Raw genomic sequence first — 16408 nt, forward strand, 5'->3', positions numbered from 1 at the left:
ATTTCATTTGCGATTTTCATGAATAGTTAACGTTGCGTTATGGTAATGAGCTTGAGTCTGTATTCACGAACCCGGATCCGGGATGGGGAGATCAGAAAGGTTAAGGGTTTGAAAGTAAGAATTTCACGGTAAGGTCTATACTTGTTGTATTCGGCGCGTGACATAAAAGTTTGATTTGATACCACAAAGCGATATCCTTTATATATAGAGTGTGTGTGTGTGTGTGGGGGGGAGGGGGGGTTAGTGTGTGAGGTTACTGTGGGTAAAAGTTTCCCTTCGCCACAGATCTAGGATCAGCTAGGTCCAAATCCTGACCTTGACCATTAGTGGGAAAAACACAAAACTGAACTTAGATCAGTGTCTGAGGGCAACTTCGTCCCACTACAGTTACTGCACCGCCAGAGCTCAAATTAAATGGCAATCGACTTAGGCCTATATCACCATTAACACTGCAAGTTGTCCTGCTGCTCCTACAACTGCACCAATGTGTAATAAGTAGCCATCAGGTATCCCCAATGCAGTTAGTACCTATTAGTGCATAGAGGTCATGACTGGCTAATTCAATAGATAGTGGTGCCATTAGCTATACGCTAATTAATAGAGGTTAATTCAATAAGACCAGCGGAGGACAGAGAGAAGAGACGCAACTGAAGAGAAGGAGAGTCAGAGTGCATTAGAATGTCACGATGGAAAACTTCCTGATCCGAGATAACGATTTGAACAGAGATACTGTCAACACACACTACTGGCACGAGATACTGTCGCCCACGCTCACACACACAGAAAGCTGACACTCACTCACACACCAAAATCCCCTCCCTTGGCCTGACTAACTCTCTACATTACAGCAGGTCTCTGGAGTGTGTCGACACCTATGACCCATTGCCAGGGAATTGTTATTGTAGAGGGTGTGATCTGTGTACTGACTGGACTCATACTTCATCCCGTCGTGTGTGTGTGTGTGTGTGTGTGAAGCCAGAGAACCCAGATACACCGCCGTGAACCATTGACCCTCCCCAGCGACTCCATTCCATTGTGATGTAACGGAGCTCACAGGTCGTCCATCTTGGGAAGTCTTCTAGGGTCACCAGACATACACAAACTTCGGTGAAAAACTTGATCAAGGCGCCAAAGCAGTGGCACTGACAGAGTCTGTGTGTCCTGGTTGCCGGTCCCAAATAAAGAGCAGGTATTTATTACACCCGTCTTTATGTTACACAGAGTCTCTCTGACAGGAGTGTGTGTGCGACTGTGTGTGTGTGTGTTGCATCCAGAGGGAGTGTGTTCTGTGTCTTGATGAGGGAGACAGTACAGTCAGTATACAGTTAGAGCAGAGGGCCTCTCATGAGGTAAACAGACAGGTTCTCTCTCTGTGCTCCCACTTCTTGGCAGTCTACACAGTGTATAAACACACACACCATCTCCCACACACACACACTATGTATGGGGCCGTGGCTAGTGAACACACACACACACACACACACACAAGTACAGTGGAGCAAAAAAGTATTTAGTCAGCCACCAATTGTGCAAGTTCTCCCACTTAAAAAAGATGAGAGGCCTGTAATTTTCATCGTAGGTACACTTCAACTGTGACAGACAAAATGAGAAAAAAAATCCAGAAAATCACATTGTAGGATTTATGAATTTATTTGCAAATTATGGTGGAAAATAAGTATTTGGTCAATAACAAAAAAGTTTCTCAATACTTCGTTACATACCCTTTGTTGGCAATGACAGAGGTCAAACGTTTTCTGTAAGTCTTCACACACTGTTGCTGGTATTTTGGCCCATTCCTCCATGCAGATCTCCTCTAGAACAGTGATGTTTTGGGGCTGTTGCTGGGCAACACGGACTTTCAACTCCCTCCAAAGATGTTCTATGGGGTTGAGATCTTCGAGACTGGCTAGGCCACTCCAGGACCTTGAAATGCTTCTTACGAAGCCACTCCTTCGTTGCCCGGGCGGTGTGTTTGGGATCATTGTCATGCTGAAAGACCCAGCCACGTTTCATCTTCAATGCCCTTGCTGATGGAAGGAGGTTTTCACTCAAAATCTCCCGATACATGGCCCCATTCAATCTTTACACGGATCAGTCATCCAGGTCCCTTTGCAGAAAAACAGCCCCAAAGCATGATGTTTCCATCCCCATGCTTCACAGTAGGTATGGTGTTCTTTGGATGCAACTCAGCATTCTTTGTCCTCCAAACACGACGAGTTGAGTTTTTACCAAAAAGTTATATTTTGGTTTCATCTGACCATATGACATTCTCCCAATCTTCTTCTGGATCATCCAAATGCTCTCTAGCAAACTTCAGACGGGCCTGGACATGTACTGGCTTAAGCAGCAGGGGACCTATTGCAGATTCAGTCTTCCCAGCCTGGTGCAGGTCTACAATTTTGTTTCTGGTGTCCTTTGACAGCTCTTTGGTCTTGACCATAGTGGAGTTTGGAGTGTGACTGTTTGAAGTTGTGGACAGGTGTCTTTTATACTGATAACAAGTTCAAACAGGTGCCATTAATACAGGTAACAAGTGGAGGACAGAGGAGCCTCTTAAAGAAGAAGTTACAGGTCTGTGAGAGACAGAAATCTTGCTTGTTTGACCAAATACTTATTTTCCACCATAATTTGCAAATAAATTCATTAAAAATCCTACAATGTAATTTTCTGGATTTTTTTTTCTCATTTTGTCTGTCATAGTTGAAGTGTACCTATGATGAAACTTACAGGCCTCTCTCATCTTTTTAAGTGTGCGTATGCAGGTTTTTTTTTATTTTTGAAATAGGGTTTCTGTACTAACTTAGTACGCCTAATCAACTTCCCTCTCATCAAGTGCAACATGGTCACATCTTTCTGTTCGCCTACTTGCAACAGCAGGGAATAACCAGTTACCACGTATAAACTGGATGAGAAGACAGACGGAGGAGACGTTGAGAGACAGGGAAAACAAGTGGAAAGAACATGTCATCCCCAGGGCTTGGAGAAAGAGACGGAGGGAGGCAGGGCACAAGTGCGAAAGAGAACGCACACCTGCAGCTTTACTGCCTGTATGTATCTCAGTGGCTCCAGCCCTGCAGTAATGAGAGAGAGAGAGAGAGAGAGAGACAGAGAGAGAGATGAAGGAAGAGAGAGACAGAGAAAGGCAGCCAGACTAGTAGAGGACTATGAGAGAGCGAGATTAGTGAGATAAAAGATTCTAGGATAAGTAGAGACAGAGGGAACACAGAATGCAAGAGAAAGAGAGGGAGCCAGGACGAGCAGTGTGAAAGAAAGAGACAGATACTGTCTGTAGGACGAGTGGCCAGAGAGAGAAAGAGGGAGCATGCAGAGTGAAAGAGAGAGGGGAAGTGGAAAGCAAACACAAACAAAGAGAAACAGCACGAGGGGGACAGGAAGAGAGAGGCAGATGACGCACAGCTGGGCCAATGTGACATGGAGAGAGAGAGAGAGAGAAAGAGAGAGAGGACAGAACGAGACAGACGGAGGACAAAACAAATGTAGCCAGGAGGACAAAGAGGAGAGAGAGACCCAGACAAGAGGAGAAATAGCCCAGTCATTCAGCTAGAGACAGAAAATAGAAAGCAATTTAAAAACATTATGAGAAGTAGTGGACATGGAGGGAAAGAATAGTAAGCAGACAATAAAGGAAGTGAACAGCTGCCTGTAAGGCAAACTGACATAAACAAGAGAGACCCAGAAACTCAAAAATACAGACACTTGTGAATTGAATGTACCAAGACACAAAATTAAACACATATTGGACGGACAGACTGACGGACACAAACAGACAGACCCACAGCCATGGGAAAGAAGGCACAAACACCCACTACAGCAACACACAGACAGTACAGCAAAGTACATACAGGCCCTTTGAACCCTACCGCTGTGTCAGGGTGACCGCTGTCTTCCGACCGCTCCCTCGGGCTCTCCCCCATCGCCTCTTCGCTCGCCATCACCCTCCTCCTCTTGCTCCCTCCCTTCCTACCTTTCTCTCTGAAAGTCTCCCCCTAGAGCACTGCTTTATCTCTCCCTGCTCAAACACACCGCCAACTTCCCTCTTCAAAAGGGAAGAGAGAGAAAAAGGAAACTACAGGGGAACTTGAGAGGGAAAAGACTGCCTGGTCGAGAGAGGAGAAAAGAACGTGAGCCCTTAGACAGACGGAAAGAAGAAAAAAAGAGAGAGTGTGACAGATCTCTACCCTGCACAGCATCCTGGTCTTTGAGAAAGAGAGAGAGAGCAGGAAAGAGAGTCAAAAAGCGAGAGGGAGAGAGAGCAAGAGTGTGTAATTGTAAACATTCATTTAGGAAGGGTCGGTCTAGAGACTGAACATCAGAGAGAGAGGAGAGCAGTTCTATGTGCTCATTGTGTGTGAAAGAAAATATGACCAGAGGGCATAATAACAGAGGTACTGAGAAAAAGAGATAGGGGGAGGGAGAGAGCGAGAGAAAACAGACAAGAGAGGCTCTAGCGCGACTACATAACTCATCCTGACCCAGCTCAGATAAGGCCTGACAGATGAAGGGAAGGAGGAAAGGAGAGGGAGGGAGGGAGTGGGAAGTCTAGAAAATTATCCTGGAGCTTTCTCCTTCCATCTCTCCCTAGCTTCCCCATCGTGTTTAAAAAGCATAGTTCAGCACGTCAGAGGAGAGTGATGTTCCGTTATGTAAACCCTAGGTATAGTGCCTTTGGAAAGTACTCAGACCCCTTAACTTTATTCCACATTTTGTTACATTACAGCCTTATTGTAAAATGGATAAAAATAAATCATCCCTCATCAATCTACACACAATACCCCATAATGACAAAGCGAAATCAGGTTTATATTTTTTGCAAATTTATTACAAATAAAAAAATCAGAAATACTTTATTTACATAAGTATTCAGACCCTTTGCTATGAGACTTGAAATTGAGCTCGGGTGCATCCTGTTTCCATTGATCATCCTTGAGATGTTTCTACAACTTGATTAGAGTCCACCAGTGGTAAATTCAATTGATCGGACATGATTTGGAAAAGCTCAAACCTGTCTATATAAGGTCCCACAGTTGACAGTGCATGTCAGAGAAAAAACTGAGCCATGAGGTTGAAGGAATAGTCCGTAGAGCTCCGAGACAGGATTGTTTCGAGGCACAAATCTGGGGAAGGGTACCAAAACAGTTCTGCAGCATTGAAGGTCCACTCAAGAACTTAGGTCGCATGGATGTGGTTTGGGTATGAAAAGTCTGACACGGACCAGAAAACTGTTCTCTGCAAAATATGCCGCAGGCTGGTCCCAAAAACAGGCTCAAAACACCACTAACCTCTTTTACCACATACAGAAGAATCATGTGAAACAGTGCGGAGAGAGTCTACGGATGAGACCCAAAAAAGTACAGTTGAGTGCTCAAAACAGACGTTGCAAGAGGCTTATGCCCGCGGCAGACCATATGGCAAAGAATTACGGAGATGGAAGGAGATAACAGCTGCGGTTACAACTTATATCTGCAAAGACAAGGCCCCAATTCACATGGTTGAGAAACGGGGGTTTCGTGAGTTGGTGCTAACACTCGACCCAAGGTACCAAATGCAAATTGATATGTGACACTTATTAATGCCAAAATAAAATGCAAAACAGGCAAGCCCCCCTGTCACGGCCGTTGAAAGAAGTAGACCAAAGCGCAGAGTGGTGAGCGTACATATTCCTTCTTATTAGGACGACGCCGACAAAAACAATAAACAATACAAAAACAACCGTGAATCTTAACTTCTTTGGGGTAAGGGGCAGTATTGGATAGCTTGGATGAAAAACGTGCCCAAATTAAGCTGCCTGCTACTCAGCCGTAAAAGCTAGAATATGAATATAATTAGTACATTTGGATAGAAAACACTGTTTCTAAAACTGTTTGAATGATGTCTGTGAGTATAACAGAACTCATATGGCAGGCAAAAACCTGAGAAAAAAATCCAACCAGGAAGTGGGAAATCTGAGGTTTGTAGTTTTTCCACTCAGCCCCCATTGAAGATACAGTGGCATATTAGTTATGTTTCACTTCCCAAGGCTTCCACTAGATGTCGACAGTATTTAGAACCTGTTTTGAGGATTCTACTCTAAAGGAGGGGCTCATAAGAGCTCTTTGAGTGAGTGGTCTGGCAGAGTGCCACAGCCTCGGTCTGGCGCGCTCATGTGAAAGGTAGCTACGCTCCACTTCATTTGTACAGACAAAGGAATTGTCCGGTTGGAACATTAATGAAGTTTTATGTTAAAAACATCCTAAAGATTGATTCCATACTTAGTTCGGCATGTTTCTACAGGCTGTAACTGAACTTTTTGAACTTTTCGTCCGACGCGACCTGAACGCGCTTTTGGATTTGTTTACCAAACGCCCTAACAAAAGAAGATATTTGGACATAACATTATCGAACAAATCAAACATTTATGGTGGAACTCGGATTCCTGGGAGTGCATTCTGATGAAGATCAAAGGTAAGTGAATATTTAAAATGCTATTTCTGAGTAATGTTGACTACCCAATATGGCGGGTATATTTTTGGCTGCTTTGTTGTCTAAAGGCTGTACTCAGATTATTGCATGGTTTGCTTTCGCCGTAAAGTTTTTTTTAAATCTGACACAGCGGTTGCATTAAGGAGAGGTTTATCTAAAGTTCCATGTATTATAGTCGTATCTTAATCAATGTTTATTATGAGTGTTTTTTGTAAATTGATGTGGCTCTCTGCACAATTACCACATGTTTTAGAACTACTGAACATAACGCACCAATGTAAACTTTGATTTTTTTATATAAATATGAAATTTATCAAACAAAACATACATGTATTGTGTAAAATGAAGTCCTATGAGTGTCATCTGATGAAGATCATCAAAGGTTAGTGATTCATTTTATCTCTATTTCTGCGTTTTGTGACTCCCATCTTTGGCTGGAAAAATGTGTTTTTCTGTGGCTTGGTGGTGACCTAACATAATCGTTTGTGGTGCTTTCGCTGTAAATCCTTTTTGAAATCAGACACTGTGGCTGGATTAACGAGAATTTTATCTTTAAAATTGTGTAAAATACTTGTATGCAAGAGGAATTTTAATTATGAGATTTTAGTTGTTTTGAATTTGGCGCCCTGCACTTTCACTTGCGGGGGTGGGGGGGGGGTCCGCTCCCAGTCCTAGACAGGTTAAGGGCTATGTGCCACAAACAAAAGTTAACTTCCCACCAAGACAGGTGGGAAAAAAGCCTACCTAAGTATGGTTCTCAATCAGAGACAACGATAGACAGCTGTCCCTGATTGAGAATCCTACCCGGCCAAACATAGAAATACAAATAATACCCACCCCAAATCACACCCTGACCAAACCAAATAGAGACAAAAAAAGGATCACTAAGGTCAGGGCGTCACACCCCAAATATATATATATTTTAGGACAATATTAATTTTGTTTGCAACTATATTAAGTGTTTTATATTTACCTTTTTAGATTTTATATATTAATATTTTATATTTTGTTACATGCTTAATTGAACATTTGCACAAAGTTTCGAAATAAAAGGATAAATAATCAAATAAGTAAGAACCTTTTATTGTTGAGTTTAATTCAACATGTAATAAGAAATAGGCCTTCACATGTGGTCATTTTATACAAACTATTTATTCATTGAATTTACAGAATGTATCATGTTATGTATCATTATCGGGATATGAAATTACCTATATCGGGATATGAGATTTTGGCCATATCGCCCAACCCTACACCCAAGTCATAAGACTGCTGAACAGTTCATCAAATGACTACATGGACTACTTGCATTGACCCCCTTATTTTTTGTTGCACACTCACTGGACTCTACACACACATACTACACTGACACACACAAACACACACGCACGCAAATTGCTGCCACAAACACACTTTCACACTCTGCTAATGTGTTTATTATCTATCCTGATTGCCTAGTCACGTTTACCACTACCTACAGTTGAAGTCGGAAGTTTACATACACCTTAGCCAAATACATTTAAACTCAGTTATTCACAACTCCTGACATTTATTCATAGTAAAAATTCTGTGTCTTAGGTTAGTTAGGATCACCACCTTATTTTAAGAATGTGAAATGTCAGAATAATAGTAAGAGAGAATGATTTATTTCAGCTTTTATTTCTTTCATCACATTCCCAGTGGGTCAGAAGTTTACATACACTCAATTAGTATTTGGTAGCATTGCCTTTAAATTGTTTAACTTAGGTCAAACGTTTTGGGTAGCCTTCCACAAGCTTCCCACAATAAGTTGGGTGAATTTTGTCCCATTCCTCCAGACAGAGCTGGTGTAACTGACTCAGGTTTGTGGGCCTCCTTGCTCGCACATGCTTTGTCAGTTCTGCCCACAAATTTTCTATGGGATTGATGTCAGGGCTTTGTGATGGCCACTCCAATACCTTGACTTTGTTGTCCTTAGGCCATTTTGCCACAACTTTGGAAGTATGCTTGGGGTCCTTGTTCATTTGGAAGACCCATTTGTGACCAAACTTCAACTCTGACTGATATCTTGAGATGTTGCTTTAATTTTCCTCCCTCATGATGCCATCTATTTTGTGAAGTGCACCAGTCCCTCCTGCAGCAAAGCACCCCCACAACATGATGCTGCTAGCCCCGTGCTTCACGGTTGGGATGGTGTTCTTCGGATGGCAAGCATCCCCCTTTTTCCTCCAAACATAACGTTGGTCATTATGGCCAAACAGTTCTATATACGTTTCATCAGACCAGAGGACATTTCTCCAACAAGTACGATCTTTGTCCCCATGTGCAGTTGCAAACCGTAGTCAGGCTTTTTAATGGCGGTTTGGAGCAGTGGCTTCTTCCTTGCTGAGCGGCCTTTCAGGTTATGTCGATATAGGACTCGTTTTACTGTGGATATAGATACTTTTGTACCTCTTTCCTCCAGCATCTTCACAAGGTCCTTTGGTGTTGTTCTGGGATTGATTTGCACTTTTCGCACCAAAGTACGTTCATCTCTAGGAGACAGAACGCGTCTCCTTCCTGAGCGGTATGACGGCTGCGTGGTCCCATGGTGTTTATACTTGCGTACTATTGTTTGTACAGATGAACATGGTACCTTCAGGCATTTGGAAATTGCTCCCAAGGATGAACCAGACTTATAGAGGTCTACACATTTTTTTGTGAGGTCTTGGCTAATTTCTTTTGATTTTCCCATGATGTCAAGCAAAGAGGCACTGAGTTTGACGGTAGGCCTTGAAATACATCCACAGGTACATCTCCAATTGACTCAAATGATGTCAATTAGCCTATCAGAAGCTTATAAAGCCATGACATAATTTTATGGAATTTTCCAAGCTGTTTAAAGGCACAGTCAACTTAGTGTATGTAAACTTCTGACCCACTGGAATTGTGATACAGTGAATTATAAGTGAAATAATCTGTCTGTAAACAAATGTTGGACAATGTACTTAGAACATTTACTTTGTGCATGACAACTGACTTGCCGAAACTATATTTTTTTAACAAGAAATCTTTGGAGAGGTTGAAAAATAAGTTTCAATGACTCCAACCTAAGTGTATGTAAACTTCCGACTTCAACTGTACATACCTCAAATCACCTCAACTACCTCGTACCCATGCACATTGGCTCGGTACCGGAACTCCTTGTATATAGCCTTGTTATTTTATTGTGTTACTATTTCTTTTTTTATAGCAGGAGGGAGAAAGGCCCGTGGAGAGGAAAGGCGGGGAGAGATGTTTGAAGGACAAACATTCCCACCTGGGATGTAAACAGAGCGAGGTCTGGTGGTGAAGTGGCTCATATCCATAAACAGTGAACCATCTGAATAACTCATACTGTGGCATAGAGGGAGGAGAGAGAGAAGGGAGAGACATGGAGGGAGGGAGAGAGCGCAAGAAAGTGAAAAAGCAAGGGAGAGAGAGATGGACAGATGGAGAAAAACATGCCCTAGAGAAGCCCACAGAGACTGAAGGCCTTGGCAGCAGTTGCAACAGTATAACACACACACCGCCAGCTGAGCCCGTGGCTCTCCACACCAGCCTGTCCATCACTCACCGTCTCTCTCCCATGCTGAGTCAGTGAGTGGGCTAGACACCTGTCAATAATCCCAAGGCCTGGAGTCAGTAGGCTAATACATCTGAGGGCAGGATTAGTTGAACTTGACACGTGGTGGAAGGTTTCCTGCTGTGAAGGCATGTTGGCGGTCTTGTTGAATTAACACTGTTCATGAAGAATCAGATATAGGCCTATGCCACAGTATGCTGCACAACGTAGTAAATATGGCCTCAGTTCTGTTCCAAGACAGGTCTTGTCATGTTCGTCCTTATGATAACAGATGGCAGAGGTAGTAACAGCTGATCCCAGACCAGCCATTAAGGGTAGAATCTCTCCCTGGAGGGCCCTTACATGCTATTACATCATGCACCGTGCTGTGTGTCCCACTACTAGACACCTGTGAAACCTGAATTCACTCCGCAGTGATGAGGTGTGAAACTAGTGTAGCCAACAGAGCAGTGACAAGTGGATGCACAGGCCTTTCACATCCCAATGTGTGTGTGTGTGTGTGTGTGCGCACACACACACACAATGCCAAATGGAGTTTGGCAGAAGTCCTGTATAAAGTAACTATGTTAAATACATTTTATATGCTTGTACCTAATATCAAATACTGTACACTGATAAACACAGACACGCAAGACCTAACCACAGACAAAGACAACCCCAAGGCACAATAACACAGAGACACGCGTATGTGTGTTTTTGTGCATGCACAATGTGCTGTCTGGAAGGCCTGACTTGAATGAAGATTTAATGGAGTGATTGACTATTAAATATGATTGACTATTACATATGTCCTGTGTTCTGTCTGAGTCCGGGTCACGTTGACACATTGGGGGAGATCAGGAGAACCAATCCTCTACTATTGTACTGCTCTACAACAGAAAACCAATTAAGTTCAACAACACACTCCTGAGACTTCCTGGATAGCTAGGAGTCACAAATAATAAACAGCATCAGAGTGAAGAGAATGGGGGGAACAGCAGCATCAAGGATACATTTTAGATAGGGTTAAACAGTCTTTCATCAAGACAGACAATATTAAAACATTGATTTCTATTGTGTGGCAAGTACACCCGACTGAACTGGGATGATCTCAATGGGTGAGTTCCATATGCTCTCTAATCAAATCAAATTGTATTTGTCATTTGCGCCAAATACAACAAGTGTAGGTAGACCTTACCGTGAAATGCTTACTTACAAGCCCTTAACCAACAATGCAATTCAAGAAAGAGTTAAGAAAATATTTATTAAATAAACTAAAGTAAAAAAAAATATATATATATATATAATCAATCAAAAAGTAACAAAAAATATACATAACGAGGCTATATACAGGGGGTACCGGTACAGAGTCAATGTGGAGGCTATATACAGGGGGTACCGGTACAGAGTCAATGTGCAAGGGTACAGGTTAGTCGAGGACTCTATGCCAGAACTCTACATCTGTGGTTTGTCTCGACCGAACATTGACTTTATTATCGAGTAAACATACAGACTGAAACCTGGATGGCTCCCGCTCCCTCTCCCCCACATCCCTACGTTCTCTTTTACTCTGTTAGTTAGAAGTCTGGCCCACAAGGCCCTGAGGGAGCCACACAACTCCCCTCTCTATGTCTCCTCTCAACCACAACAATACACTATTGTATAATAATAACAACATATAGGGCCTAAATACAGAAGAATTATGACTTGTTATAACCAGACGAAAATGACATATAGCAGGATGTTTCTGTTCCCACGATATCTCTATGAACAGACAATTCTCATAAGCATTATTAATATAGGCCTAAGTGTGTAATTCACTCACTGTACCAGATAAATCAGTGTGTGAACCTGAACTGAATCTCTCTCTCTGCACTAAGTAGGGGGGAAAGATTAATTATAGAGACTAGTTATGAATAAACCAGTGCGAGCTAGCTGCAGCGTTACTGCGTCTGCTAGTGGAAGAGACTGGGATGAACTGTGCTCCTAATTGGAATGACAAGCCCAGAGTTAATCCTCCAGCCTACACTGAACTGAACAGAGTGCACACACACACACACACACCCCCTCCACCTTCCTCTCTGAATCATGAGTCATACATAGAAACATCTGGAGGTGTGGATTCCTGGGATGCCTGTGTGGTGACGTCAGCAAGACCTGGGATGGATCAGGGCTAGGCCTAGCAGGCAACCACAACCACAGGCTAACTTCTATTGGGGATATATGATGCAAGTCCACCATATCTATGCGTCCTACTGTAGATGAAACTGTACTGTGTGGTGACAGCAGCAGGACCTGGGAGGGATCAGGCTTAGCAGGCAATCACATCTACTAGGAGTGCAGATAGGCTCACTACACCCCTCTACATAATTTGCTCCGTCACCTGTGGATACCAGGATACTGTACAATGGACTGTAGTACAGAGGTCGACCGATTATAATTTCTCAACGCCGATACCGATTATTGGAGAACCAAAAAAAGCCGATGCCAATTTTTTAAAATGTATTTGTAATAATGACAATTACAACAATACTGAATGAACACTTATTTTAACTTAATTAATATAATACATCAATAAAATCTATTTAGCCTCAAGTAAATGAAACATGTTCAATTTGGTTTAAATAATGCAAAAACAAAGTGTTGGAGAAGAAAGTAAAAGTGCAATATGTGCTATGTAAGAAAGCTAACGTTTCAGTTCCTTGCTCAGAACATGAGGACATATGAAAGCTGGTGGTTCCTTTTAACATGAGTCTTCAATATTCCTAGGTAAGAAGTTTTAGGTTGTAGTTATTATAGGAATTATAGGACTATTTCCCTCTATACCATTTGTATTTCATTAACCTTTGACTATTGGATGTTCTTATAGGCACTTTAGTATTGCAAGTGTAACAGTATAGCTTCCGTCCCTCTCCTCGCTCCTCCCTGGGCTCGAACCAGCAACACAACGACAACAGCTACCCTCGAAGCAGCGTTACCCATGCAGAGCAAGGGGAACAACTACTAGAAGGCTCAGAGCGAGTGACGTTTGAAACGCCATTAGCACGCACTACCTAGCTAGCCATTTCACTTCGGTTACACCAGCCTCATCTCGGGAGTTGATAGGCTTGAAGTCATAAACAGCGCAATGCTTGACGCACAACGAAGAGCTGCTGGCAAAATGCACAAAAGTCCTGTTTGAATGAATGTTTACGCGCCTGCTTCTGCCTACCACCGCTCAGTCAGATACTTAGATACTTGTATGCTCAGTCAGATTATATGCAACGCAGGACACGCTAGATAATATCTAGTAACATCATCAACCATGTGTAGTTAACTAGTGATTATGATTGATTGTTTTTTATAAGATAAGTTTAATGCTAGCTAGCAACTTACGTTGGCTTACTGCATTCGCGTAACAGACAGTCTCCTTGTGGAGTGCAAGTTAACTGTAAGGTTGCAAGATTGGATCCCCCGAGCTGACAAGGTGAAAATCTGTCGTTCTGCCCCTGAACAAGGCAGTTAACCCACCGTTCCTAGGCCGTCATTGAAAATAAGAATGTGTTCTTAACTGACTTGCCTAGTTAAATAAAGGTAAAGTTTTGTTTAATTTTTTGGATCGGCACCCAAAAATACAGATTTCCGACTGTTATGAAAACTTGAAAATCGGCCCTAATTAAATCGGCCATTCAGATTAATCGGTCGACCTCTACTGTAGTAGGATGTACCGTCAAAGGAGAAAGTACAATACAGACTTCTGGAGGTGATAAGGTCCTTCAATATAGTCTACTTCTAACTCGTTTTACTTTGATATTCTACAGGTAGCGGCCTCCTGAGTCACCGTGTGTCGTTTACTATCCTCCTCAGTCCTTTACTCCTCTAGGCTGAGAGGAGATGAAGACAGGTGACTAAAGGTTGGGAAGAGAAGGAGAGGTTCTCCCAACGAGGCCTTCTATGTAACAGGCCAGGAGAACCTCTGAACAGACAGAGATAGACAGAGATTGGGCCAGAGGAAAGAGAGAGAGAGATGGCAAACCCCTGTTACAGAGGGCAGTTGAAGAAAAGGACGGTTGGGATGACGAGACAAAAGGAGGACGATAGAAAGACAGACAGTGACAGAATGAGGGATATGAAGAGCAACTTTTGAACTTTACGATAAGCCTCATGTCCTCTCCCGCTGTACCGAAGCAGTCAGTACATCCGAGAGGGAGGACAGGGCAGGGCAGTGGGACATGGAGGCTTCAAAGCAGTAACCCTACACCCTGGCCTGACAGCAGAGAGAGACGGGAGAGAGAGAGAGGATTTACTCTGGCAAGGAGCCCGGGGACAGAGGCAATGAGACAGAATGAGAGGGGGGGGGGGATGGGATGGGTAGAATGGTTGCTAAACTTAATTCACCATGTGCAAGGGAGTGGGAGAGAGAGAGAGGTGTGGGAGAGGACTAATTTCAGCATGTGTTAGCTAGACAATGTGAGAGAGAGGACTAAATTCAGAATGTGTTAGCTAGACAGTGTTTTTATTTAACCAGGTAGGCTAGTTGAGAACAAGTTCTCATTTGCAACTGCGACCTGGCCAAGATAAAGCATAGCAGTTCGACACATACAACAACACAGAGATTTTTGCAATTCGTTCCAGTCATGGGCAGCAGAGAACTGGAAGGAAAGACTACCAAAGGAGGAATTGGCTTTGGGAGTGACCAGTGAGATATACCTGCTGGAGCGCGTGCTACGAGTGGGTGCTGCTATGGTGACCAGTGAGCTGAGATAAGGCGGGGCTTTACCTAGCAGAGACTTGAAGATAAGCTGTAGCCAGTGGGTTTGGTGACGAGTATGAAGCGAGGGCCAACCAACGAGAGCGTACAGGTCGCAATGGTGGGTAGTGTATGGGGCTTTGGTGACAAAACGGATGGCACTGTGATAGACTGCATCCAGTTTGTTGAGTAGAGTGTTGGAGGATATTTTATAGATGACATCACCGAAGTCGAGGATCGGTAGGATGGTCAGTTTTACGAGGGTATGTTTGGCAGCATGAGTGAAGGATGCTTTGTTGCGAAATAGGAAGCCGATTCTAGATTTAATTTTGGATTGGAGGTGCTTAATATGAGTCTGGAAGGAGCGTTTACAGTCTAACCAGACACCCAGGTGTGAGTGTGGGAGAGAGAGGTGTGGGAGAGGACTAAATGCAGCATGCGTTAGCTAGACAGTGTGAGTGTGGGAGAGAGAGGTGGGAGAGAGAGGTGTGGGAGAGGACTACATTCAGAATGTTTTAGCTAGACAGTGTGAGTGTGGGAGAGAGAGGTGGGAGAGAGAGAGGTGTGGGAGAGAACTAAATTCAGCATGTGTTAGCTAGACAGTGTGAGTGTGGGAGAGAGAGGTGTGGGAGAGGACTAAATTCAGCATGCGTTAGCTAGACAGTGTGAGTGTGGGAGAGAGAGAGGTGTGGGAGAGGAATACATTCAGAATGTTTTAGCTAGACAGTGCGAGTGTGGGAGAGAGAGGTGGGAGAGAGAGAGGTGTGGGAGAGAACTAAATTCAGCATGTGTTAGCTAGACAGTGTGAGTGTGTTTGGGGGGGGGGGGGATAGATAGATATTGGATCAGAGGAAAGAGACTGCTGGGTCTTGTAAACAGCCAGAGAGAGAGAGAGAGCAGAGAAAGAGAGAGGTGCTCGGTAGACGAAGAAAGAGAGCTGGTGAAGTGATACTGATAAACATGGCTCGGGAAAACCCCTGTAACAGAGGGCAGTCGAAGAAAAGGACGGTTGGGACGACAAGGAGATAAAAGGAGGACTACAGAAAGACAGTGACAGAACAAGGGATGAAGAGCAACTTTTGAACTTTACCATATGCCTCTTGTCCTCTCCGCTGTACTGTATATCTGAGAGGGAGGACAGGGCAGGGCAGGGCAGTGGGACATGGAGGCTTCAGAGCAGTAACCCTACACCCTGGCCTGACAGCAGAGAGGCAGAGGGAGAGGGGAGGATTTACTCTGGCAAGGGGCCCGGGGACAAAGGCAATGAGACAGAATGAGGGGGGGGGGGGGGGGGGGGGGGGTAGAATAGTTGTTAAAGGGAGTGTGAGAGGTGTGGAAGAGTAGAGTGGGAATCAGACTAAATTCAGCATGTGTTAGCTAGACGGTGTGAGTGAGTAGAGTGAGGGAACCCGCTAGCGCGAGAAGAGGCAAGCGATGTGGGATTCAGAGTTAATGCAGCTTGTGTTGCTGGGTGGAGGAGAGTTCACTGCAAGTGAGGCAATACATCACCACAACCACCACCCAGCTGCTCAGCTTTATTTTCCCCTAACCCCCCCTCCTCTAACTGGAGTAAACTAATGGTCAACAACACTTAGGCTTCCGCCTCCAGCTCATACATACTAAGTACATTTTACGGA

The 16408-nt window shown here is 43.7% G+C and overlaps 1 protein-coding gene across 2 annotated transcripts in view; it reads right to left on the reverse strand.

Annotated features, from left to right (window-relative positions):
* LOC110495121 (serine/threonine-protein kinase N1) overlaps positions 1 to 16408 on the reverse strand; it is a 58268-nt gene that overhangs the window by 17888 nt on the left and 23972 nt on the right. The window contains exon 1 of one of the 2 annotated variants that reach the window (XM_036949553.1): positions 3882 to 4167. The exons of the other annotated variant lie outside the window; for it this stretch is intronic. Coding sequence (XP_036805448.1) covers positions 3882 to 3953 — 72 coding nt within the window. The 5' untranslated portion in view covers positions 3954 to 4167. Of the gene's footprint in view, positions 1 to 3881; positions 4168 to 16408 lie in introns of those variants that run through there. 2 annotated transcript variants of the gene reach the window in all.

Source organism: Oncorhynchus mykiss, chromosome 17 (genome assembly GCF_013265735.2).
Source record: "Oncorhynchus mykiss isolate Arlee chromosome 17, USDA_OmykA_1.1, whole genome shotgun sequence".
NCBI classification, from domain to species: domain Eukaryota; kingdom Metazoa; phylum Chordata; class Actinopteri; order Salmoniformes; family Salmonidae; genus Oncorhynchus; species Oncorhynchus mykiss.